We start from the raw sequence: 25,492 nt of genomic DNA on the forward strand, positions 1-25,492 counted from the left end.
ATAGGAACATTTCGCTATTCGGTTCCTTGTACCCAAAACTCCACCTCCACTCCACCAGGACGCATTAGAGAATTATTAACCCGGCCAGTAATTAATTCTTTAGAGATATAAGTAATCTCAGTTCGATCGAATAACATAGTCTTTGAGTAAATAAGAGCGTATCATCAATACTAAATCAATCCCAAATTCCCGCACTAATAGAATGATCTGAAACTAAAACGATTTATTCTAAGCAGACCATTGGCGATCCATGTACTGAGTCAACCATTTACAGACTAAATTATCACTAGCAAACTAAAACACTGATTTTATGGAGTCAGATAAACAAGATCAATAAACTACAACAATAACAATAATTTCACGTTGCTGAGATTCAACTGGCCTTCCCCGCTACTCATTGGCGGCAGTCAAATATATCTAAATATAAAATATAAATCATAATTTAAATATATATCAAAGCAAGAGGGAAAGTGTTGGATAATTGATGTTTTTAAAAGCTAATCGTCCAACGTGGGGCTCGAACCCCGACCCTGCGATGAAGAGTCTCATGCTCTACCGACTGAGCTAGCCGGGCAGTGATCAGCCAGCATTGAATCTGGGTTTAAAATTCTACTTAGCTCTATGAAAAGTAGTAGAAGAAGTAGGACAACAAAACAATCAGATGATTTTATGTGACTTATAGAAATATAACATATATGACTATCTAATATGAATGACAAATATATTTTAGGGTTATTCTGATGAGTTGTGTTGTAGTTTAGCGAACCATAGTGTTGTATGACAGGGGAAACGGTGTGATCGGCGTTGCGCAATGTCAACCTTCCTACGTCCAATGTGACATTGAACAGGGCACTCTGTGATTGGACGAATTTGGACTGAAATCAGATCCAGAGACAGCAAAGAAGAAAAAGGAGTCAGCCCAACGTGGGGCTCGAACCCACGACCCTGAGATTAAGAGTCTCATGCTCTACCGACTGAGCTAGCCGGGCGATGACAGATCTGTTCAGAATTGGTGTTTATAAAGACAAATGCAATACTCACAGCGTGTGTAGCTATTGTGGCAGATTCAAAAGCACAGGAATATACCTGGAATTACAAAAAAAACGAGTATATTTAATATATTTATCATATGTAAGTACAGACATATAAAGAGGGTGGGGTTTCACTTGCCCGGGTCTAGCTAGATCGTGCTAATCCGTAAGTAAAATGTTAGCTCAAGTCGATGCCATTTAATGGTTGATGTTGGGCGTCAAAATAAACTTCCAAATAGTCGGTAGAAAAGGTAGAACATTACGGGGACATGAAAGTAACCTTACCGCTGTAGTCTCTCGACGTTGTCACAAACTTTAACGGGAGTCAAAGGAGCGTGGCGCATCCTGCTACGGTGCTAATTAGTGTGCTATTAGCGTTACTTAACTTTTGTTCCCCTTACATCCGGGGATTTTGCAATTTATCCCAAAACCCATTGCGGGGTTGTTCTGCTAAATCACCTACTCGAATGTCCAAAGAGTGAATTGATTGATTAAAATTATCGATTTTCTCTTCACCATTCATAATCTCTCATGGTCTCATCTGTTTATCTTTAGATATTTTGTCTTTCTTTGAAGCTAAGGGAGACTTTAAATGTGACCATTAGCATCTGTTTTCTGATGTTTAATCACTCTTTCATCTCATCAATGTTTTGTTTTGTTAACCTCAATCAAGACTCACCCCACTTTATTTTTTATATAATTGTACTTACAGTAAGTATTAGATGATATGTCGCACATTGTACAGTTCGGCCAACTATATGTTTTGACTAGTTGATAGTTTGTTGCTACCTGATTATTCATTCAATTAAATCAATTTCTGTTTATCGTTCCCAATTTAATCGATCTGTTTTAGGATCATTATGAACTCTTTGGATGACCGCTAGAATCTTAAACGACCACAAGGCGGCGTCACCTCACCACAGCCAGCCTGCTTACAGAGAAGAAGCTGGGGGGCAATAGAGGGAGAAGAAAAAAGAGAAAGGGAAAATGGAGAGGAAAGAGAAAAGAGAGGAAGACCTTGTTCTTCTATTTATACATGTTTCATGAGAGAGATGTTGATCCCAAGGTTCCTGATTTGATTCCCACCATGGGCAATTCCCATTGAGGTGTTCATTATACACTGAAAGGTTCATTTATTTATTGGAAATTGCATAATTTGCTGAGATGTTATTGATTATTAATATTATATCAGCAATGTGAATAATTCTCCAGTGGACATTTAAATGTAAGTTCATGTGTTTAGCAGCAGTGTTGGGCGTAGTAATTGCATATAATAAAATAATTATTTTAACTACTTTTTGCAGTCGCTTGCAGGTATATTAAAAAGTTCAATTAATTGTTGTGCCATTTTTTGTGTGGTGAACTACTTAAACTGAAAAACATTTCAGTCAATTAATGGAAAGGAATGAACTTTAATTTACAATTGAGTTTAGCATTGAGTAACAATAACAACAGAAAACAAGACAAATAACTATATAAACATATTTAGAACTTTATATAACAAAAATATGACAGAAGAACTATATAAACACATTTAGAACTATAAATAACAAAACATATGACAGAAAAACTTTAGAACTACTGTATATAACGGATTTAGAACTATAAATAATAGAAAACATGCTTGAGGGGCCCTAGCCCAGTAGGCAATCATTTTTTCTTTTTAATGTCCTCCAACCACTGCTCTTTAGGGACAGCCTCTACAGCGGGACAGTACACAGTGCCTTTGTACTGGCTGTGTCCAGTCTCTGCTGTTTTGAACTGCCCACATTTCTTGCATGTGTTGTGCAATACTTTGCGGGTGTGTCTTCGGGCCGGAGCACGAGCAGTTGGGGCTGGGGAGAGGTTGACATACAGTGCCTGTGGAGCAGTGACCAGGAGAGGCCCCTGTGAAGGCACTGGAACCAGCAGCCCCAGCTGAGGGCCCAATGGTTGAGCAGGGAAGAGCTGCCGCTGTGGAGGTGGCTTCACGGGCGCCGGTGTCTCAACTTTCTTCTTCACCTGTGCCTGGCCCATGGTGCGGCTGGGCAGGTGGTACTGGTGAGCTGGGCCTAGATGGGGTGGTGCAGACAGAGGGCGCACATTAGCAGGGGCCACCACTGGGATGCGGCTGGGCAGGTCCAACCCCTGTATCACCACCGCCTTGTCCTGCATCTTCACCCTCTTGTTGTGCCACTGCACCAGGGCGGTGTGGCTCACATCCACCAGCTGCAGGGTGGTCTGCTGCAAAACTGCCCCACTGGCCAGAATGCGACGCCTGATTTTCCAGTAGTCCTCCAGGATGAGATCCCATCTTGACACTGTGCCAGTCCCCCTCTTCTTGGCACTGCGGTGGATCGCACAGAGCCTGACAAAGATGCTCTCACTCAGGCGGCAGCAATCTGGCCACTTGGCAAGTGGGGCAGTGGTGGTGAGTACAGGGCTTTTCAAACTCTTCACCCCTGGAGTAAACTCCTGCCTCTTCTGTGGAGACCTGAACCTCCCTGTGTCCAGCCTGCTTTGGTGTAACACCGCCCTCTGCTTGTCTTCGTCCGGCAGGTTCTGCCACAGAGTAACAATGGTGCTTACCTAAGCAGACAGAAACCAACAACACATAAGAGAACAAAAATATGTGCAAGAGTGACATGTATGTCAGAGAATGTATGTATAAAAGTAGCAAGTCAATAAATGTTCCTGACCTGCTGGTTGGTCAGAGCCAGAAAGGGCTGTTTCCTCAGCTCCACCAGATACTCTGCCAAGCTGTCAACCCTGTCCATGCCTGGCACGCCAGAGTCACCAACAGCCTGAAAAAAAACAAAACAAATAGAGATGAGCAACGAAGTTTGAAAACAGTGAGGTGAGACCATGTATGTGTGGGGCTCTTTCTGCTCCGCATCTTTGCCTGCCACATCTCCGCCGTGACAGACATAGTGGTTTTATTCCTTTACACATAATTTGGTTTTTACATACCCCAGAGTCATCAGGAGATGGCGCAAGTGCTGCGACATCTGGCTGTGGCATTGTTGCAGGAGCAAGCTGACAGGAAGCAGGCTGGGCGGGAGCAGTGAGGGAGGAGGAAGCAGGCTGGAAGGAGGCTGGTTCAGATGAGGGACAAGGCTGGGAGGAGAGGGAGAAGTCTGTAAGAAAACTGAAACGTGAAAAAGTAAAAACTGTTGGGTCTTCCTCGAAGTCCTCCTCCCTTATGTCTTTATCCACATCCTCCAGCATGTCCTCTGTCTCCTTTGAGTCGGGGTTCACATTCAGAGGCTGTCCTGTCTGACTCAGCAAGTAGTCAACACCAAGCAGCTCTCCTATGAAAAAGAACAGACACACAAGGTCACACAAGGGCACACACGGGCACACACGGGCACACACACACACACACATGTTGAACTTAGAAAACCCACAAACAAAAAGTATCATGTAGCCAGATATCAATTAGACATACCGGTGTATTTGACAGGTGGACTGAGGTTTAGAAAATATTCTTTGCCAAACATCTTCATGGAGTTGGTGTTGATCTGGTTGGCCACCTCCCACAGGGTTGGGGACGTGCGGAAAGTCGACAGCCTTCCGATCTCCGCCGCGCTGTCCGGATCCTGATCCTGGTTCCACCTGTTCAGGCCTTCCAGGAAGTACAACTGGAAATTCAGTGTGTTTGCAATAGTTTCTGGGAAAACAAAACAATATTCATGTCCATCAGATTAATGTTTTCATGATAAATAACATACAAAATATTTAAAATATCATACATTAGAGTGACTCCAACCTGGAAAGAAGTTGTTCAGGTGGCAGTGGAAAAGGTGCAGGGATTTGGACCCTCTGGCACAGCGGTACCTGCTCAGGACAACGCCCCCCTTGGTGACTGTGCCTGTCTTTGTGTACAGCTGCACACATGGCGAGTCCTGGATGCACTGGACGTGACATTTCTGCACACGCCAGATGTGCTCCATGCGCACCTGGTCCAGCAGCGGCCCCCCAAAGAGTTGTCTCTGCTTTGGCCCCCCCATTTCCTGCAGCAGCCTCTCAATGAGGTTGATAGTGGCCTCCACACCGCGCGTCTTCTTGCGGCAGAACTGGCTCAGCTCCTTCTTAGTGATCCTGTTGTCCACCATGGAATCAGTAAGAGCTAGCACACCCGCCTCCCTGAGCTGCTCTTTCTTTGCCTGCCGCAACAGAGTGAGGTCCCCTGCATCCCACTCAAAGATGCATGCAGACAGGTCGCTCATGAAGCCGGTGTAGAAAGGATGATCCTCAGAGGTGCAGCCCTCGGCCAGCTTCCCCATGAAATGCCAGATGTTCAGACGTACATGGAGGTCTGGCCACTCCGCAATCTGGGTCTGCAGCTTGCTTTCCCCCTCACTCACACAGCAGCCACTTTCCACAAACAGCAGCACTGGGGGTGGAACAGCTGCCTGGCGGTACCTCTCCATCAGACCAGACACCATCCTGTCCAGTCCCGGCCCCTCCTGCACTGACAGGACACTGGTTAGGACCTCGCCGACCTCATTGCCAACGGAGGTCACCCAGCGAGCTGTCCCTCTGTTGTGGCCAGGCAGCTTCCATGCAATCTGGAATTTGACAACAGTATGTTTAAGATTACACTTTTTTTCAAATACATTATCTAAAGCAGTAAGTGTATGTAGACTTACTAAACAGCACATATTTGTAATAACTGTATATGTAATATCACTGAAAACAACACTAAAGTATATGAGAGTATTTATTATGTAAATGGAAATCTATTACAGAGTCAGGTCATTTATTACCTCTTTGGTTGAGTCTATCTTTAAGATGGAACCAAATACTGAGGTGATGCTGGCCTTGATTTGGTCCATGCGGGAGAGGATGTCCCTGCCGTACACGGAGAGCAGTTCGCGACTGTTGGGGAAGTCGATGGGCTGCGGGGGCTCCTGGAAGAACCCTGGCGATACGCTGCACCGATCCTTAAAGTCAGCACCCTTCCGAAAATAGTCTCCCAACTGGTCACCCAGTTCCCTCCCATGGCCCACCTTCAGCCAGTTTAACACTTCTGCTGGACTATTAGCGCGGCTCTGAAGCAGCTTAATGACACGTTTGTCACAAGCATACCTGAAATGCACATTGTTGCAGAGAATAATGCCATGTTCATTGCAGGGTAATTACAGCGGTTTAAGTCTTCACAAGCATCATCTTTCCAAGGCTGCTTAACTCACTTGCGGGTCAGGGTCAGCCGGAACTTCCGCTGATATGGAGGGTCCAGCTGGTCCCGGACAGTCTGGCTGGTGGACAGATAGTTCAGGCAACACACAGTGCACCTTAGTGTCTCTGTCACCATCAGGTAATACCTGTGGATGTCCAGGACCTTCCAAGCCGTCTTGTGGACACCATAGGGCGTCAGCTGCTCTCCACAAGCTGGGCAGGACAACCTCACCTTCCACAGGTGGTGGGGCATCCACACCATCAGCCCATGAGTGAAAAAGTGGTCAGGTGTCGGTAACTGGTGATAAACTGTGTCTGGGACAGAGGGCTCATACCACAGTTTTAAATCTGGCCGCAGTTTGCCAGACTGGAAAATGTTTTTGGCAATCCACATGTGGTCCAGCTCGGGCATGGGCATCTCATCCGGAAACCAGAACAAGGATGAAGCCCCGGCTGTGGCTGTCTGAACTCCTCCAGGCTCATCCTGGAAGACAACAACAAAGAAGAATTAGTTTAGTGCATAAAGGAAAGTTATACAAAAGATGACAACATAGCCAGACCAACAAATAGATGTAGCTGTACTCACAGAGGATGCTGTCAGGCTGGTGTTTATAGTCCTCTCAGAGGAAGAACCAGGGCTGGGGGTCTCCGCAGAGGCCATGGAGGGGGTCCTGATAGAGGGTGTAGAAGGGCTGGGGGTCCTGACAGAGGATTCAAAAGAAATACCTGGAATAGAAGAGACAATTAGACATAAATACAGATACATATTGTGTGGTGTTTCACTAGCACGTGTCTAGCTAATTCTTGCAAAGCCGTAAGTGTAATGTTAGCTAAATTCGATGCCATGGATGTTGGACGTCAAATAAAACTTCCAAAAAGTCCACTAGAAGTTTTTATGAAAAAAAAAGTTACCGAAACATGACGGGGACATGCAATTAACCTTACCGCTGTAGTCCCTCGACGTCTCCACAAAGTTTAACAAGAGTTGATTAGTGTGCTATTTGCGTTACGTATGCTTCCCTTACATCCGGGGACTTGCAATTTATCCCAAAACCCATTGCGGGGTTGTTCTACTAAAAAATCATAAAACAGTGGTTTTACAATGATTAATTTTCTCTTCGCTATTCATAATCTCTCATCTATCAGTTTGGGTCTCATCTTAAGGTATTTTGTCATTTTCTTTGAAGCCGAGGAATTTTACATGTGACCATCACATCTGTTCTCTGATGTTTAATCACTTTTGCATACCGATGTATCTTTGTAATCACTCCATGTTTTGATTGATTGATGTTTTGATGATTTGATTTGTATACCTCAGTCAATACACATCTTTATTTCTTTTATGTCTATGTTTATTTTCATTTAATTGTATTTACAGCAAATAATAGATATAGATAGATATGATGATATTGTAACGTCCGGACGACGAAAAAGATGGACGAGGGTCAACAGTAATATGTCGTGTTTATTGAACTAAACACAGGTTATTGTCAGCCATAACCACGCAAAAAAACTCACTTTTTAATCACTCTAACGTTCACCAGCCAACTCTCTCAATCTTCGCAACCTCTTCACACTCGCTCGCGCTCTCCTCACTCAGCCACACAAACACATCCCCGCCCCAATGTCACTCACATGCATGACACATTCACTGTACATGCACACCATAGGAAAACATAGAACATCCGAACAGAGTGCCTTGCGTCCAACACAAACATAACAGCAAGGTCGCTACACTATAAATATGTCCTACATAGTTCGGGCGAGAATATGTTTTGATTAGTTGATAGTTGGAAGTCCTATCTTTTTTAAATAACTTCCTATGCACACTTTCCTGATTATTTATCCAATTTAATCGATTTCTGTTGCATTTCCCCAATTTTATTTATCGATCTTCATCAACTCTTTGGATTGCCACTCGAAGGACGACCGCTAGGCGGCGCAACCTCACCACAAACAACTTGCTTACGGGAAAGAATAGTGGATCAGCTGCCGATTGGACTTTGATCATGAAACGCAAATGCGACTTAAAGTATTCTGAAAAACAACTACACGTCCATCACATGCATAATATCTGCTGAGAAGTGAGTGTAAACTGGACGTAAAGTGACGGGAGCGGAGGGAAACCACGTGACCAAACGCGGAAATCGTGTGTAGGAGAGAAAGTGTAGCAGAGGGAGAGAGAGAGAGAGAGAGAGAGAGAGAAGAGGAAGGCTCGGTGTCGGTGTGCACTGTTAGTAGCTGCACCCCTCCGTTTACTGACAGACAATATTGTAATCAACCACCATTTCTGCTGGTTGCCCCGTCAGCCATACGGATTTCTCCACAGTCTTGCATTAAGAGAGGTAAGCTTGGTGGTTTGGGGTAATGTTTGCAACTTTTTGTGCTGATGTTGCTAGATCTGCAGCGACACGCACTTGCATTTACCTGCTTTCAAGTCTTGTGATGCTGTGTTGTGTAGTTGGTGCAAGATAGGAGATGTGTGTGTATCCGTGTGTGTTAATGCAAAGTGACAAATACAGTCATGCGGCGTGTAAACACAAAGTACAGCAGTGTAAACAGAGCTTACACCAACGATGCTGATATTAATGACACATGGATTGACATTGAGAAGGAGCAAATAGACAGTAATGTGATAACAGTGCAAATATTGTTTTATATAGATGTCACCAAACCAATACTATTTACTCATCTCACATATGCAGAAATACATAATGCAGTAGATAAATTAGATACTACATATATTTACTGGAAGTATATTCAACCATTATCTTTATTATCAGCATTATACATTTATATTTACACTGAATTATGTACACTTTTTAGTAAGGACTACACTATTAATCATTATTCTTTACAAATAGTATCCTATCATTATCTATGTACAAATACTGAGCTGTTTGATAAATAACTATTATTAATCGAGATGCTCCCCATATTGGCTGTTGTGTTATATGTTTATGTTAGAAACGTTTATCTTATTCATGAATATGTGTAATATGGAATGAGGGTAAAGTTGTTGTTGTTGTTGTTTTAGTGCTGTGAATGTTGTGGTACATGTCTGTATAGTCAGTGTCTGTTTATGTGAAACCGAGGAGAGTAAATCCCTGATACAAAATAATGAGCATATGTTCTGAGCAGGAAACAGGCAATTGCAGTTGTTGTTTTTTCCATTGCCTCTATAAAATCAATTTGTCGGCAGTGTCACAAAGCAAAGGGAGAGCTGCGTTAACAAGCCTGCTGGGCTGCAGGTTACATAAAGTGGTGGGGCAGGTGCGTTAGCCTCGGAGCTCAAAGCCTTTTCAGGTGAGTGTGTGCTGGGCTCTCTACACGTCTGTGTGATGCATTTAATGATCACACAATACAGTGTCAATGTTTCACCAGTAGACCTGGGAAACAGATGATTAAAGCCGTAAACGCACAAACCAGATCACGATGGAAGGATCTGACTCTCGTGCTGCAGTTATGTATTACATGTATAACATACAGCAATTTCACTCCAACTTGGCTCGTTTCTGCCGACATTGCTGGAGGGCGTGAATCCCAGCTTCAAAGCTGATAAGACCGCATCATCTGAGGTGATACAAGGTCAAGGAAGAGGTCTTTCTACGTGTTTTGGAAGGAGGTGAAAGTCTGAGGGGTGGCAAATCACACAAGGAAGGCTCAGCGAGGTTAAAGCCGCATTCATGGATAGCATCTAGCAAATACTGCATGACTGTGCTGGGGGACTGTGCTGATTGTGCAGAAACAACAAGACGCAATAACTGCCTGCTTCCTAACATGTCAGGCTCAGAACTTATCAATCGGCTTTCTTACCAGGATTAAAGCCCCTAAGCCTTCAATTTTCAGGCTTCAATGTTGTTACTTTATTCCGACTCACCACCCAAACTCGCACATTTGCCATGGATGGAAACACTCCGAACGTGCTGAAGATGACACATTTCTCACTGTTTGTATTGATTTTACACATCAGTTTTCTCCACCATCTCTGCTCTCAATGTCCAGCTGGTCTAGAAGCTACGTAGTTCAGCTTTGTGTAAGTTTCAGGTAGTAGATGGTCAAAGAGGAGTGAATGGTGAGATGTGTTTGATAAGATACTGATCCCCTGAGCTGTTTTAGTGGCCAGGTTTGTTTGTCGAGCCGGAATTAGAGTTTTTCCCGCTACTGCTGAATCCAGTTTGACCAAGTAGACCCGGAGGCGTGAATCCCATAAGAAGTTATCTAATCATAGCGACCCATTTAGGGGGTTCAGAACTGCGCTCGTTCAAACGTCTCGCTGTTGAAACTGGATCGTCCTAGTCTGAGCCCAAACTACTCTCGGAGGATGTGACACTGTAAGTTTAGTGTCCCATGTGACACCCTTCCCTCCCCTGTTTGTAGCAAGAAGGGCGGATTATGTAGCAAACGACTCTTGCTGTGTTCCCAAGCTCGCTGAACTAGAAAAAGGAAGTTCAAACCGCAAGTGACTCTTGTCAGCGTTCTTTCAGATGCTGTTCACAAAATATGGATGAAGAATCCTTTGCGGTTTCTGCTTTTGGGTGGATAAAGTTTCAAAAGGAGGAATTCATCATAGTGGAAAAACCAAGATGCAAACTTGGCATGTGTTTTGCTTGTTTGATAAGGGTCTTGGATTATCACAGTCTGCCATGATGGGGCGCTTGCTCGTCCAACCTCAGCTCCACCCAGGCTTCATGAACAGTTGATTTTTGTAGCTGCATCAGTTTCTTTTCATTTGATGGCTTTTAAAACTCTTTGTTGTATCTCATTGCATTGAATAGAAAAGCCGACCTTGTGTAGCTGCTTATCATTCCCAAACCAAACGGGGCATGCGATCATAACTCAGGAGTTTTTAATGCTTTTTAACAATGACAACTCCCATTTCTTGAGCTAATTGATTGGTGGAAGTTGCCCTTCAACCACTGCGAGTCCCTTAATGCACTTACAGGCATTCTTTGATAGGAATAATAGCATTAGCTGGGGTTGTGCCAAATCCTGTGGTAACCATGGAGGGATTTGCTTTCACTCACATCACTGCTTCAGATGCTATCTTAGCAGAAGTTGTTCAAGGCAAGTGGGAGTGCTTACAATGCTGCGCTGACATCTCTACTCCAGCGTCTTCTCTACAAAGCAATTCTATTCAACCGCCTCTGTTCCTGTTGGATTGTCTGACAGTATCTGAAACCCCCTTTGCGACTGTCAGATTGTGCGGTGGGGGTGGATAGGACGACCCCATGCTGTGCCATGAAGTTGAACGTCTCAGACGGAGCACGTTTGTTGGTTCCTGTTGTATCACAGATATAAGGCCGCTCTAAATATTCCCACCCGCCAACCTTCCACCTAATTGCTCTAATTGCTTGTTATTACATGATGTGCTGTGTACAAACATCTTGTGTGTTTCCATATTTATACCAGCCGGCTCACAGAGACACACATGGGGGCGCATCCGTCTGTGTGAACTCCACCAACAACCGGCTAATCCTCTTAGGCTGTTTTGTTGTTTGTCTTTAATTGAGGTCTCTGTCTGGAGTCTGTGCTACTCCTGGCTTGACATCAGGGTTCGGGCGCTGAAATACCTGCTAACCTGCTGCGATCAATAAAGAGAAGTACCCAGTGAATGTCCCCTTGGCCTGCTTTGATCTCCTCATTTTATTAGTCTCCCCTGTACGACTTTAACCTTCCTCCTCACCTACCGATCCTCCTCTGGTGATTAAATCCACGCCTGTTATGTTCTATCCAATTCCGTCTCTTTCTCTTCATCGCTCCGCTTTTGTGTCTTGTTATCTCCTCTCACCCTCACTTGTTTTCCAGGGTCGTTCTGAGGTCACGCTGCTGAGATGATAAGGCTGTGACGCCGTCAAAGTGTCTTTGTCTGACCAGCTCGTTCGGAAATGGCCACCGCTAAGAAAAGTGAGTCTTTACTTTTGAATTCACTGCTTATTAATGATTATGATGATGATGATGATGATGATGATGATGATGATGATGATGATGATGCATTTTGCTATTTTCCCTCATTTGTATTGTGTTGCAGAGCTTAAAGTTCACACAGCAGAAATGCATCCGTAAGATTAACCCTGAAAGAACTGTAAGCTTTTCGGGCCAAAGGTGGCGCTTTTTTTCACTCGGCAGGCACAGTGGTGCTGCGGATGTGTTTTTTCCAGACTGAGGTTAGGTGACAGGTTTTGAAATACCTTAGAAAGTCCTGATCAGCTTTGTTTGGTCACGCAGAGGAAAGTAGCCCGTTGTTGCTCAATCCAGATCCCATTTCCTGTTTCTCTCTCATCACTTTCCCCTCTACCGTCGCTCCCCGTCATTCAGATATCACTGCCGCTCATTTGTTTCTACTGGAAGGACTGCCAGCTAGAATTACCAAGAAGATACAGTATGTGTGCATTTTGTAGGACATCAGATTGCAAGGAGACAGTGGATACAATAGATAGAATAATATATAAGCCGCATACGTGCCTATATGACCCCATAGATGCTGACGCTTCCCTTTTTATGCTCTGTGTGGCAATTTGATGAGTAAACTCCCTTCATCTTTCTCAAGCAAGCAGATTCTTGGAAGTCATTATCCGCTGCAACAAAGCCTGAATAAAGAGGACAAATTAAACAGCGCTTCAGGTTCCTCGGTCTTATTTAAGTGAAGTCGATGGAGGGCTTTTTTTCGTTGCAAAGTCAGAACCGCAAATCACGCTTTCCATTAGCGAGGCGCTCGGTAAGGTTCATCAGTTTGCTCCAAATGATTCATTGATTTGTCGATGTGTTAGAGCCAATCAGCAGTTTTCAGGTGAGGCAAGCCAGTTTGTCCCCATCGAGTTTGTCGGAAGAGAGAACAAAAGGCGGAGAACTCGACACTGTTTTATCGCTCACGTAAATGATTGCATCTCCTCGGCGACGGAGTTAGAGGCACTTGTTGCCAGCGAGGAGCACTCAGGCACTTTTGTTGTCTTTGATCAGGTCACTGGATGAAGGGCGGCGTGAAGGGAGCGCTCCGTCTCCAATGATGAGAATTAAAGATGTGTATTTCTCACGTGTCATGGGACTGAGTGAAATGTCATGGCGAGTGTGTGTGTGTGTGTGTGTGTGTGTGTGTGTGGCTTTTTTTTCTCAGAAAGTGAAAGAAAAATACATCTGTTGCCACTTGAATGAAATCAGTCTGTAAAATAGTTTATATTTATATAAACATATTATATAGGCAACTCTATTATATATATTTAGTATAATATATATATATACATATATATATAATAGAGTCGCCTGGTGTAAAACGTGCAACTTAATGAAATGGAGGGGAAGCGATCACGTGACTTTGATGACAAATTGCAGGCTGCTGTGTAAGCAGATGCACAGACAGATTAGCAGAGGGAGAGCCGTAGAGATTAATCTGAAGTAAGACCACTCTGTGTGTGTGTGTGTGTGTGTGTGTGTGTGTGTCCCTGCTTTTGTTTTGTCTGGACTGTTTGCCAGAGAAATAGAGATTATCTGGCCCATCTAAAAGGCCAGAGACCTCAGTATTGTGATAACCAGAGGGACAAACATCATCCAAGGCTCTGTGCTCATCAGCCGGGACCAGACAAGGAGACAAGTGTGTGTGTGTATGCTGTATATGCACGGACGGCCTGGGTCTTCCAAAGTCAGGAGTTTGTTTGTTCTGCTGGCTCCTCTGGCTGTGGGTGGTTTCATATTTTCATATTTGAGGCGTGTTTGGGTGTAATGCAGCACATAGGCGCCCCGGCTGTGTCAGTAGTCTCTTTTCTCGTATGTATTTCTGGCTGATCAATTCCTCTGCCATCCATTATGAAGGCAACAGATGAAGGTTTGCCCTTTGTAGGTTCTTGATCTCAAAGTGTATATATATAATACACCCTCTATGCAGTGACTGCTGATAGACTTCCACAGAGCTCTGCGTATGAAAGCCTCTCATTATGAAGCTCAGCGTGTGCCAAGTGCATATAATTACACTGTCACGCTGCTCTATTGTATGAAGTTCCAGTCTTTCAATGCGGAAAGACCTCTCAGGGTCACATCGTATGACTTGATGGCACATTTAGGACCGAAGTCGTGAGGTGAATCTATGCCGCACACACACTCTCTTATTGAATAAGGCCATCAGTGTGTGGCGGTGAATGCGCTCCAGGAGTTATTTTATAATAATGATGTGCTCGTAGCTCTTGGATACCAGAAATGCGAGTCCTCCTTGTTTGACACAGCACATATTCAAGGCCGTGCAGAAACTCCTTCACCTTTACTTAAGACATATTGCACATTTAAGTCCATTAATGTCGAACAAGCCTCGCCTCTTCACCCCCGGCACAGCTGCTTCTGTTCCTCCTGAGTCAGATGCTGCGTTATTCATCATAAACAAAGATAATAGCTAAGTGACGACGTGGAGGAGATGACATCTGCTCTCCACATGATGCCGGCATCAACGCCCACGGCAAACAGGCGACCGTGTGATCACCTCATCTCACCTCGACTTTGAGTGGTTAAGTCGTGTAGGGTGTGTGTGTGTGTGTGTGGCTCTTATCTGTGGTCACTACGAGCTGCAGAGAGTTGATACAGGAAAGACTTCTGGCTTGGAAGATGTTGTTCAATGTTGTTGTGTGTGAACGTGTGTAACCTTTGTAGTGCAATATCTTTGTGTATTTGTGTCTGCGTAATGAGAGTTTACATATTGGATCAAGATATTTCTGGTGATCTCAGTATTCCCAGTATGCATTGCTAATAGCCAGCGTTTCTATGTTTACTCCTGCTATCCACTCCCAGGCAGTGATCATGCACATATGGAAGGTGACGTAACTCCCAAACTCATTATTGTGACCCAGATTGCCGTTAGCGAGGATTTCTAATCTCTGATATGAATCCGCGCAGAAGTTTAATGGAACGGGGCCCATGTGGATCAGTAATGGCCTGATTCCAATAGTAAACCAAGACGCAAATCAGGATGTGAATGCTATTAATTGCTTAACCGGAGATTGCGCAAGAAGGAACGTCTCTTTTTCAATACTAATGTGGATGTGGATGAATCAAATGGATGATCAGCATGAATCAAGTGTGTGTGTGTGTGTGTGTGTGTGTGTGTGTGTGTGTGTGTGTGTGTATGTGTATGTGTGTGTGTGTGTGTGTGCGTGTGCGTGTGCGTGTGTGTGTGCGTGCACTTCAATACAGTTTAATTGAATTTATTATCATTTACTCTTTAAGGCAAATGTCACATTGTTATCCGCCTCTGCTTTGATGTCTTAGTAATTTATTCAAAGCAGCGCGAGCTTCAACAAATTCTCTGTGGCTGAGTGAAAAGACTGTTTTGATCTGGATGTGAAGACAAAACCTAAACTCGTCTGGCTCACAGTTAAAGCTGAGATAATTGTGTGATTTCCTTGTTGTCTGTTTTATCTGTCGCACTCTTCTACGCCCTTTTAGAGTTTGTTGTCGCAGGGAGTTATTGTTTTTGGGAGGAAGCACAAAAGTTTTCATTGCCTCACAGTCAGAATGAGCGCCTGCGGAGAACAATAAATATCAGTGTGTGTCAGTGTCCCCGGAGAGCTGAACCCAAAGTTATATAACGGGAAATAATATGTTTAGCCTGTAAGTCTCAACTTCTGAAACTCTTTTATTTCGGCAGAGATCCAATAGAGACGAGTACAGAGGGACGAGTGATGTAATAGAGCTGAAAGGAAAAGAGTGATGGCACACAGGATGTAATAATACTGATAATAACGATGTATGGAAGTAATAGAGGAGCGTGAGAAGATTCAAACTGCGCCGGTTCTTTATTTTTCACCAAGCAGGTTCGGTTTCTAAGGTTATGCTGCAGTGAGTGTCTTTAAATTTTCAGGCATTTCAGGCCACGAAGCAGGTTTGTGCTATTGTGTTTGCTTTCCACTTGTTGCTCTCTAGCTCTAATGGCCTCCGCTGTGAGTGTTTGTCTGACACCCTGCGTCTCTCTCCCTGGCTCCTCTCCCTCAGGTAGCACAAAGTCGGGAGGCGTGCGCTTCTCGGAGGAACCCCAAGCCTCCGCTGGCGCCACCTCACACGTTCACTTTGACGAGAAGCTGCATGACTCCGTCGTCATGGTGACTCCTGAGGACGATGGCAACTTCATGGTCAAGGTGAGCGAATGGCTTGTGATTGCCCAAAGGCCAATTAGAGCCAATCACAATCCCGGCTTCTGTATTGATCAACAATGCAGGTGTCGGTTCTATGATCAACAATAGCAATACTGACACAATGACAAATAAGACACAAATTCAGAATGTTACGCAATTTAAAGCTATGGGCTAGTGAAGACGATCGGATTTGTGTTCAAAGATTCCGTTAGAGACGATGATGTAACACCCAGACAACATTTTTAGGAGACTTTAAATCAGATTTTGGGTTTTACTGGAGCCAAATACTGCTGAGGTGCAGATCGTATCACCTTAAATCCAGATAATCAGTGTGTGCACCACCTCATTCTAACAGCTCATTGACCCAGGAAGATGTGTTAGCTAGTTAGTTAGTTAGTGCTTCGCTCTAATAATATATGATAAAAGTAAATTTGTCATGGAGTGGCAGCTTCCCGAGCGTAGATAGGCCTCATCAGTGAGGCGTTTCAGGAGAGGATGAGCGTCTGTCTTCATCAGCTTTCATCTCCTCTGTCAAGCGATGAAGGGAGAGAACAATTATATCAGATGGCTCCTCTCCTCTTCTGCCTCGCCAGCTGTCAAACCTCAGTGCTGCTCAGAAAAAGACAGAAAAAGAGCTGCTTAAGGCTTCAAAACCTCCAAAACTGTAATAAGAGCCTATGCGTAACTGATACAAGCTCCCTTTAAAAGCCTCCAAAGAAACGCTTCATTCACTTTCTGAGTGCTGCTGCTGCAGTGTGTGTGTGTGTGTGTGTGTGCTTGGTTGGCTGTTCCTTGCGTCCATGTGGCGTTTTCCCTTTAGGATTTTCAATAATTAGTTTACAAAAAAATACAAAGGAAAGAGATGCCAGACTGGCTAGAAAATTGAATTTGGAGGTGAGTTCTGTAGCTGCTAGCACGTCTCAGTTTCAGAGCTGCTTTAGGAGGAGTTTATTCGAGGCGACGGTTCCACTGTCTCCTCGCTTCAGTCAGTAAATGCAGTAAACGGCTGACGTCTGTATCATTCCGTTCTGTCCGGCGTTCCTCAGTTAAACATGATGCAGGAATGAAATCACTTTAAATGTAAATCTGGTGCTTACATGGTTGAAGATGCTGTACCAACACCTTCAGGGCGCTTTCAGATCAGCTTCCTCTGCCTCTCCTACAGTATCTCCCAAAGGAAATATATGTAGTTGCTGACTGAACCTCAGCCCGAACAAGCTTTAGAAACCAAGTCACTGACTGAATCATTTTGAGTCGCATATGAGCTGAAACACACAGAGTTTCACATCGGCTTGTTTGTTTCTCTCAAAGCTCTGTGACTGACAGCAGTCGAGTGTGGGCAGCGCCGGCCCGGCCGCGTGTCTGAATTATCATTGGGGGAATCGGGGAGGGGGGGTGGGTTGCTATGGAAACAGCCAGGGGGTTGACGATCCTCACACTCAGAGCAAAGATGCAGTTGCAGTGTGTGTGTGTGTGTGCGTGAGTGTGTGTGGGATGGAAGCGGTATGCAAAGTACCGCTGTCTGAATAGCAGTTCTGACGCTGTAAATTAATATTATTTGAAATTCCGCAACTGAGAAACAGTGTTTGTCCGTGCAGAGAGCGGGGGCGCGGCCTGGGGGTCAAGCGCCGCTCGGCAGGCCGGCGGTCAGGCGGAGGGAGGGGGTGAGGCGAGGTGAATCCTCCCGAGTACACAAACAACACATAATGTTTCCATCTGCCTTGTTTTCTGCATGAAAGTCAGACAGAAGGACCTGACGGTGCAGCAGAGAGTTTGTGATGTAACCTGGATAACCTTGAGCTTAAGTTCCCGCTTTAGGTGCCCATGAAGTTCTGTGCTTCGGGGTTCCTCCCCAGGGCCCAGTTACTTTCCTGGATAGAACTTGGGACATTGCATGATAAGCTGAGTGAGCCATGATTGGCAACAGAGATAGAGAGCCCCCTTGTGGTAAACAGAGGTAGTCTGTAAGGGGCAAAGCTCATATCAGATTACATCAGACCCTCATAAAGAGTTACTGTTTCTTATCAGGATGCAATGTTGATAGTAGATTCTCTAAGTGATTTTAAAAAGGCGCTGTGTTGCTTTAAGTATTTGATCGGCATTGCAAACAGGAAATACTGGAAACTCTTGCAGCAGCTGACTTTGCCAGTTTGACTGAAGAATTCCCACACATTGACGTCAAATAAGTCGAGCTGGACTCCATTTTGGAGCCATTTCCCAGCTTCAACTCTCCTTCTCGCTCTCTCTCTCTCTCTCTCTTGCTCGCCCCCGATGGTTGTAACTCTATCTGGAGGGATTCTGGTTTATCGCTCCTTGCCTGCACTCTCCTGCTGTCTCTCTCTCTCTCTCAGTGTATCTCCCTCTTCATCACGTCTACTTTTAGAGGCCCTCCTCACCCTCCTCTCCGTTACAGGTCCCTCTTGAATTACTCGCCTCTTTATTGAGCGGCGCCTCTGCCTCCCAATCACCTAATGTGATTAAAAAACATTTCCAATCCTAATCCACCACACGTCCCCGTCTCCCCTCTCTCTCTCTCCCTCCATCCTCCTCCTCCTCCTCATTTTCTCCATCATCTCCCTCGTCTCGCAGGTTGGCTTCTTAAAGACGCAGCACAGGTATGAAATCATCTTCACCCTGCCCGATGTCCCTGCCCTGGGCAAGGCCGTGTGCCCGGCGCCCATACCCACTCCGCACCTCCGGATCACTGACATCACGCCCACACCTGAGGGTAAGATTGAGATACACTGTGCCTCAGCTGCTGTTAACAGCGGCAGGTGTGTGTGTGTGTGTCAGTGTGTGTTTATTGCATTTGTGACAGTCAGCTCATCAGTCAGCTGTGTTTTTGGTTTCCCATCATCCTGACATTTCATTTTCAGCTTGTCTAGCATCATTTTATTCCATATTAAAAAAACACTTGTCAGGGTTGTGTGTGTGTGTGTGTGTGTGTGGGCGGGTGGGTGGGGGCGGACTTGGCAGTGCGGAGGAAACCCAATCTGTCTCCTTGTTTGTGTGCGTCTCCACCATCTCTGGTACTTCCTCTCAGGGGGTCTAAAGGTGACGTGCGAGTACATGGCGCAGCAGGAAGGAGTTCTGTGCGAGGAGGTCCTGCTGCTGAGCGAGACCAACGAGGACGTGTGCATCAAGGTCAAAGTTCACGCCAGAGTCATGGGTGAGGTTACTACAAATTTGATCTCACTCCTCTCTTCTGTCGCCCTCTCTCTCTGTTTTTCTACACCACTTGTGTGTGCATTTTGTGGCCAATAAGGATTATTATTACATCTGACCCCTGACCTCTGGGAGTCTCTCATTACTGCCCCTCCTAGTGCTTAGGATGAGGGATGGAGAGTGAAATGGGAAGTGGAGCTTGTAATCACTGGTGTGCTACTGCCACCTGCTGGCGACTCTGCAACCACAAAGACACATTTACACTGCGCACAGGATCTATTGAACGAAGCATAATATCTCTGTCTGTCTGTCTGTCTGTCTCTCTGTCTCTGTCTCTCTCTCTGTCTCTCTCTCTCTCTCTCTCTCTCTCTCTCTCTCTCTCTCTCTCTCTCTCTCTCTCCCTCCCCCCCCCCCCCCCCAGATCGTCACCACGGCACACCCATGCTGCTGGAGGGAGTCCGCTGCATTGGCGTGGAGTTGGAGTACGACTCTGAACAGAGCGACTGGCAAGGGTTCGACTGACCGACTGACCAGAGTCCAAAGTCCCTGCCCCGCCTCCCTAAACACACACACACACACACACACAATCCCTCACACATCGACATAAATTAGTGCCACGTGCGACAGACATCATGCCCAGACCAGTATGGTTTCATGGTCAACCTCAGAATGAATGGTGACTGGTTCTTCATCCTCCTCCTGCTCCATCTCCCCTCATTTCCCAGCCTTGAAACTGCGTAACACATACTTCTCTTCTTAAACCTCTAGAGGGCAGTCGTGTTCCTTGAATCAGCCTCTGCTACCACTCGCTGCCGCCCTACTGATCCGTCTTACATAGTGGCTCGTAATGCCTCTGTTCCACCACAGGGAGGCACTGCATACCAATTTATGAAATTCTTAGAGCTTATATTTCAATTTTATACGCCTGTATCTTCTGGAACGTTATGTGATGTATTATCAGAATTTTCCTCAACGTATTTGTTCCACCTTGAATTTGACAGGTTCTGCATTTCCTCCACAAACAGAGCTGATATAAAAGCAGTAGGAACAGTGATTGAGGTCTTGGTAAAAAAAAAAAAGATTAAATGTCCTTTTCTTTTTCACTCGGATAAATTCCAGCCTGTGTCACTATTGAGCGTTAGTACATCAACGGAGAGGCGCGTTCTCCTCTTTTACGAGGAACTGACACCCAGAACTGAGGGTTTACCACCAATGCTTTGATGGCCTGAATCGCCCTCTGTAAACCTCCTTTGACATGCTGTTATTTTTCGGCCACTTTCCACAAAGGTTACCCAAGAAAATGAATTACTACCACACAATCAAACGCTGCAAAATTGGCTCGGGATTGCAAAGTGCGTAATGGCTGCCGATAGCATGTGTTTATGGGTGTTAAAGTGGATTTTGTTTCATTTTTAAGCAGCAGCGAAGGTTTAGGGAAGGATTCGCGTGTGGGTGTGTGTGTGTGTGTGTGTGTGCGTGTGTGTGTGCACGTCGAGCCTTCTGTGTACATACGTGTGATACAAGTGCCTTTCGTTGTATTGTCCCGCTTGCTTTAACCTGACCACCTGTTTCGCCCGTTTACACACACGCGCGCGCGCGCATACACACACACACACACACACACACACACACACACACACACACACACACACACACACACACACACACACAAACACACACACACCAGCCAAAGAGACGGCGAGAGTAAGCGGGGCCCCTATTAAAGACATGGAGGGACTGACAAAGTGTGAATAGTTCTGTAGGAGTCCAAAACAATATGATCCAGTTCCTCCACTCTTTTGGTTCCATCTCCACCAGTTGGTTTCGCTCCTCATCACACCTCCTCCTCGTCAATCCGCTCTGACTGCTCGTTTTTGTCACTCTGGGTGCTCCAGTGATACTCTGTGTGTGTGTTTAATTCCTCCTCAAAGCTGTGTTGTATACAGATTGCATTGACGTGACGTTTGCCGATGCGTAATGGGTCAAATTGTGCAGGTTTGTTCCTTCTAATGAAACTTTAAACTGTTCACTGAAAGTGAAACTGAAGCGCTCATATAGAATGAAGCGGGTTTTCTGTTGGGACCTGATCCCCGTGTATGCGTGTGTGTGTGTGTGAGTGGGTTGTATTTTTAATGTTGAAATTGAATAAAAATGTGTGTATGTTTCATTTTGCTTCACTGTCACTTCATTGGAGTAACACTTGGTGGCGGTACACACCTGTACAGTGTTTATATCTTTATTTATATATATATATGAATAAATATACTGCATAACTTCTTGTCAGTTCAGTAAAACACGCTATTTTACCAGTAGGCAATGTTTACTTACACATAAATCTAAAATCAATTTAATCTAATTTAAGTCACTATTTTGTTTTACGTTAATAGGATACATTTATTTATTAATTTCACCTTTCATCTTAGTTTCCTCTAACGCGCAGTACGAAACAAACTAACCAGTTAACTGTTAACTGATTTTTGGAATCTTATTTAGATTGATTTATTATTTAGATAACTTTTTAAGTTTTTTTTCAAGTTCTTTTTAATGTACTTCATTTTGACGAGTAACTTTTTTATGTGCATCATTTAGACTCCTTTTTTTCTTTTCTTTTTTAAACATTGCAGTTAGTATTTTAACGTTGATGTTTTCACCCAGGCACATTTGAAATCACACCTGTATTGTGTTTGGAGGCTTTTCAGATTTGGAAACTTCAATTCAAATCTTTTGTGCACGTTAATATTTGAATAATCATTGGTTTGAAAGTGTCATTTATAAGACTACACGCAAATATCAAACACAACACTTCTCTTTCCTACAATGCAGCTCGTGTAACGTTTAGTCTGAATCTTAATAATAAAAATAATAATGCTAAAAATTAAAAGGCAGAATAATGTGCAACATTTAGGCTGTGTATTGCAAATGCAAAACATAAAAAAATCATCAAGAGCTTTATTGTTGGCAGGTGTAAAGTAAAGTGATGGTAAAGTGACGTAATTGTAATAATAGGTTCAACAAAGGCTCATCGATACGCGCGTGAAAACAGAAATGAATCAATCAAGTCGAGACTTTCCGCGTTCATTCCACACTCACGTTATTCCCTATTATGTAACTTTAACCTTTAAATCACCTTGTGTTGAATACATTTCCACACTTCTGGAGCATTTTGAAATGTTAGTATGTTAGTATATTAGTAAATATTAGTTTAGCGACAATTTACTCCCATTCAACGATATTTAAAAATATATACAGTATATGTATTCTGAACTCCTTATGAACAGAAAACAGAATAACTACTAATACATGTTTCTATAAATGGGTGCACAGATTTAAGATCGTAGGAAACGAAATTCTGAGCTCCACAGGTTCTATTTCTAATGATTTTATACAGTAGATGCAGAAAATTCATATTCTGCTTCATATTAACTTTATATTATTACTATACAAGTCAGAGTCTGGGGCTACAGCGCGGAATGATGATTAATCATTCAACCTAAATCTCTTATAAGAGTTTTGGACGCAACCATCCCTCCCGCCTCAGTTTATGTATATACGCTTTATTTATTTATTGTGCGTAAACCTGAGCTCACAACCTTAGACGCTAAAAACAGACACTTTTTTTACGATCCCTTATTTCCATTGCGTCCTTTCTTTCCTCCCCGTTCACTGAACTGGAGAGAATACACCTTAACGCGTTTCTCCCAGTTCACTTCAGTACCAGCAAACCCCTTAAACTACAGTTTCAAACGTGTTGCATTGCTGTGGTATAATGTTGTGCCTGGACAATCCCACAGTGTTTGGCATTCCTGCACGGATTTGTCTGAAGCCTGTGCGGGATGTGCGTGAACTCTACGTGGCCCGGTGCCCTCCCGCTGACCTCTGGGATTACTGTAATCTCTGTTGATTGATCTGATTGATCAGATTCATCTCCACCGGGCCGCAATCCAGCCGCGCAAGAGAGTCAGCGGCGCTTGTGGTGAGCCGAGCGAAACGTTTCCTCTTGGCCCGTGGGCACGCAGGCAGAGAGGGAATCGTTCGGCATCAGTATCACGCGCCGGGGACTGCTCCTTTTTCTGCTGTAACGACCTCATGTGGAGGAAATACGATCGTGGGATTCGATCCATGTTGAGTTTGAAGCATGTAAAGAGCTGCAGTGTTAGTTTTAAGGCTTAAAAACGATATAAAACTGAATTCAACTGCAACTAAACTCTCCTCTGAACTGGATCCATTCCATGCTCTTACAGGAAGCAACCTTTCACACCTTACAGAGGCAGATACAATAACTGGGGGGGGGGGGGTCATATAACTAAAGATATGGTATTCGAGGTCAAATCCAAAATGAAAAAGCCGGATTGAAAGATGAAACCGCTTCCAAACTGACATGACATACTGATTAAGAACTACATGTGGACAGGAACCGCATCTAATTTATTAATGTGTGTGATGTTTGACATTAGCATCAGAAGAAAAACATGTTAAGCATGAGCAAAATGCAGAGAAAGATAAGATAGATGACAGATTGTGCCTCAAACATTTCAATGGGGGTCATTTTCACCGAGCCTTGGTCTAAAATGAAAGCAATACATGTAAATAAAATGATGGATTTCTATCCATCGATCACAGGATGAAAATAAGTTCCTCATCGCCTGTAAAGACTGAAGCCAACAGTCTTTAGAGAAGTGAAATGTGGGTAAAATCTGTTTTTGAAGGGTTGTGCATCATCAGTAAAGGCACAGAGACTGAAAACACTGGAGAAGAGGAGGAAGGAGAAAAGGAGTGCTTCTCTCTGTGTGTGTGTGTGTGTGTGTGTGTGTGTGTGTGTGTGTGTGTGTGTGTGTGTGTGTGTGTGTGTGTGTGTGTGTGTGTGTGTGTGTGTGTGTGTGTGTGTGTGTGTGTGTGTTCCAGCACATCAGCAGCAATCAGTCCCCTCTTGTCTCGCTGCTGAGTGCAGTGTCTTGATTGACAGTTTCTATTCATCCTGTGTGAGATTAGGCCAGCTGAAAGGAGTAACGACCCATAGCTGTGTTCAGTAATTATGGCCTCGGCGAAGAAAACACACACACACGGCAAAACTATAATTATATAATCCCAACCAGAATGCTTTCTCCCCCCCAGAGTGTTTTCAAAGACATCTCACCTGTGTCCCCACAAGAGGAAATTCCACCCTGTACAAGCAGAATTATCTCACAATCACAACAAACTACAGGCTACACACACACACACACACACACACACACACACACACACACACACACACACACACACACACACACACACACACACACACACACACACACACACACACACACACACACACACACACACACACACACACACACACACACACACACACACACACACACACACACACACACGAGAAATGCCTGCTGATTTATAAAGCTGGATTGCCAAACGTACAGTAAATGATCATGTACATAAAGACATACATTGCTGTTAGGGCCTTTTGATGGTGTGTTGTTTGGAGAAGCTCCCTCCTTCCTGTCTGTTTCTCTATTTACAAAATATAACTATAAAGCAGAACCTGATATAAAACGGTCAACTTCAAAAAGAGATCTCAGAAAATGAACTGAATGAGGCTTATTTACTGGAGCAGAGAGGTGTCGGTTATTTCTGAGGTTGTGTTTGAGTTGTTTTATTATCATACATTATTGTATTTGCATTGTGTATTTGTCTCATAGGTGCATGTGTTTACACTGGGACTACTGGGTTGCACTCACCTATAGTAACACCTAAAAAAGGGTGACAGGATGTCATGGTGATAGGGTGTTACTATGGGCTGCTGAAGGCAGAATAGACTTATATTTTATTTCATTTATGTTACTTATATTTATTCTTGGTAATATTGTACTGTATCTGTGATTTGGTCAAATATTATAGTTTTATGGAGGGTTTTTTTCTCACACACACACACACACACACACACACACACACACACACACACACACACACACACACACACACACACACACACACACACACACACACACACACACACACACACACACACAC

The 25,492-nt window shown here is 44.2% G+C and overlaps 1 protein-coding gene, 1 long non-coding RNA gene and 1 other non-coding gene across 4 annotated transcripts; 1 reads left to right on the top strand and 2 right to left on the bottom strand.

Moving 5' to 3' along the window:
• Positions 1 to 916: 916 nt before the first annotated feature.
• Positions 917 to 989, bottom strand: trnak-cuu (transfer RNA lysine (anticodon CUU)). Its single transcript has one exon. It is a non-coding gene; the product is annotated as a tRNA-Lys (tRNA).
• Positions 990 to 8,217: 7,228 nt separating this feature from the next.
• adisspb (adipose secreted signaling protein b) lies at positions 8,218 to 21,630 on the top strand. 2 transcript variants are annotated; one of them, XR_012964672.1, is made up of 7 exons: positions 8,218 to 8,536; positions 12,000 to 12,098; positions 16,161 to 16,303; positions 18,890 to 19,028; positions 19,344 to 19,469; positions 19,887 to 20,929; positions 20,962 to 21,630. XR_012964672.1 is itself a non-coding variant. In XM_076161176.1 (6 exons), the coding sequence occupies exons 2-6, from the start codon at positions 12,080 to 12,082 to the stop codon at positions 19,985 to 19,987; spliced, it is 528 nt and encodes a 175-aa protein (XP_076017291.1). In that variant the 5' UTR covers positions 8,218 to 8,536; positions 12,000 to 12,079; the 3' UTR covers positions 19,988 to 21,630. The 2 variants fall into 2 exon arrangements, 1 of the variants encoding a protein (XP_076017291.1); XM_076161176.1 differs by having other exon boundaries at positions 19,887 to 21,630.
• LOC143009174 (uncharacterized) lies at positions 15,983 to 17,655 on the bottom strand. Its single transcript, XR_012964673.1, has 2 exons — positions 17,398 to 17,655; positions 15,983 to 16,909 (listed from the first exon to the last, which is right to left on the bottom strand). It is a non-coding gene; the product is annotated as an uncharacterized LOC143009174 (long non-coding RNA).
• Positions 21,631 to 25,492: the final 3,862 nt, after the last annotated feature.

The sequence above is a fragment of the Genypterus blacodes genome, unplaced genomic scaffold, assembly GCF_046128005.1.
Source record: "Genypterus blacodes isolate CSIRO-AG114 ecotype Tasmania unplaced genomic scaffold, CSIRO-AGI_Gbla_v1 ptg000011l_1, whole genome shotgun sequence".
In the NCBI taxonomy this organism is placed as follows: domain Eukaryota; kingdom Metazoa; phylum Chordata; class Actinopteri; order Ophidiiformes; family Ophidiidae; genus Genypterus; species Genypterus blacodes.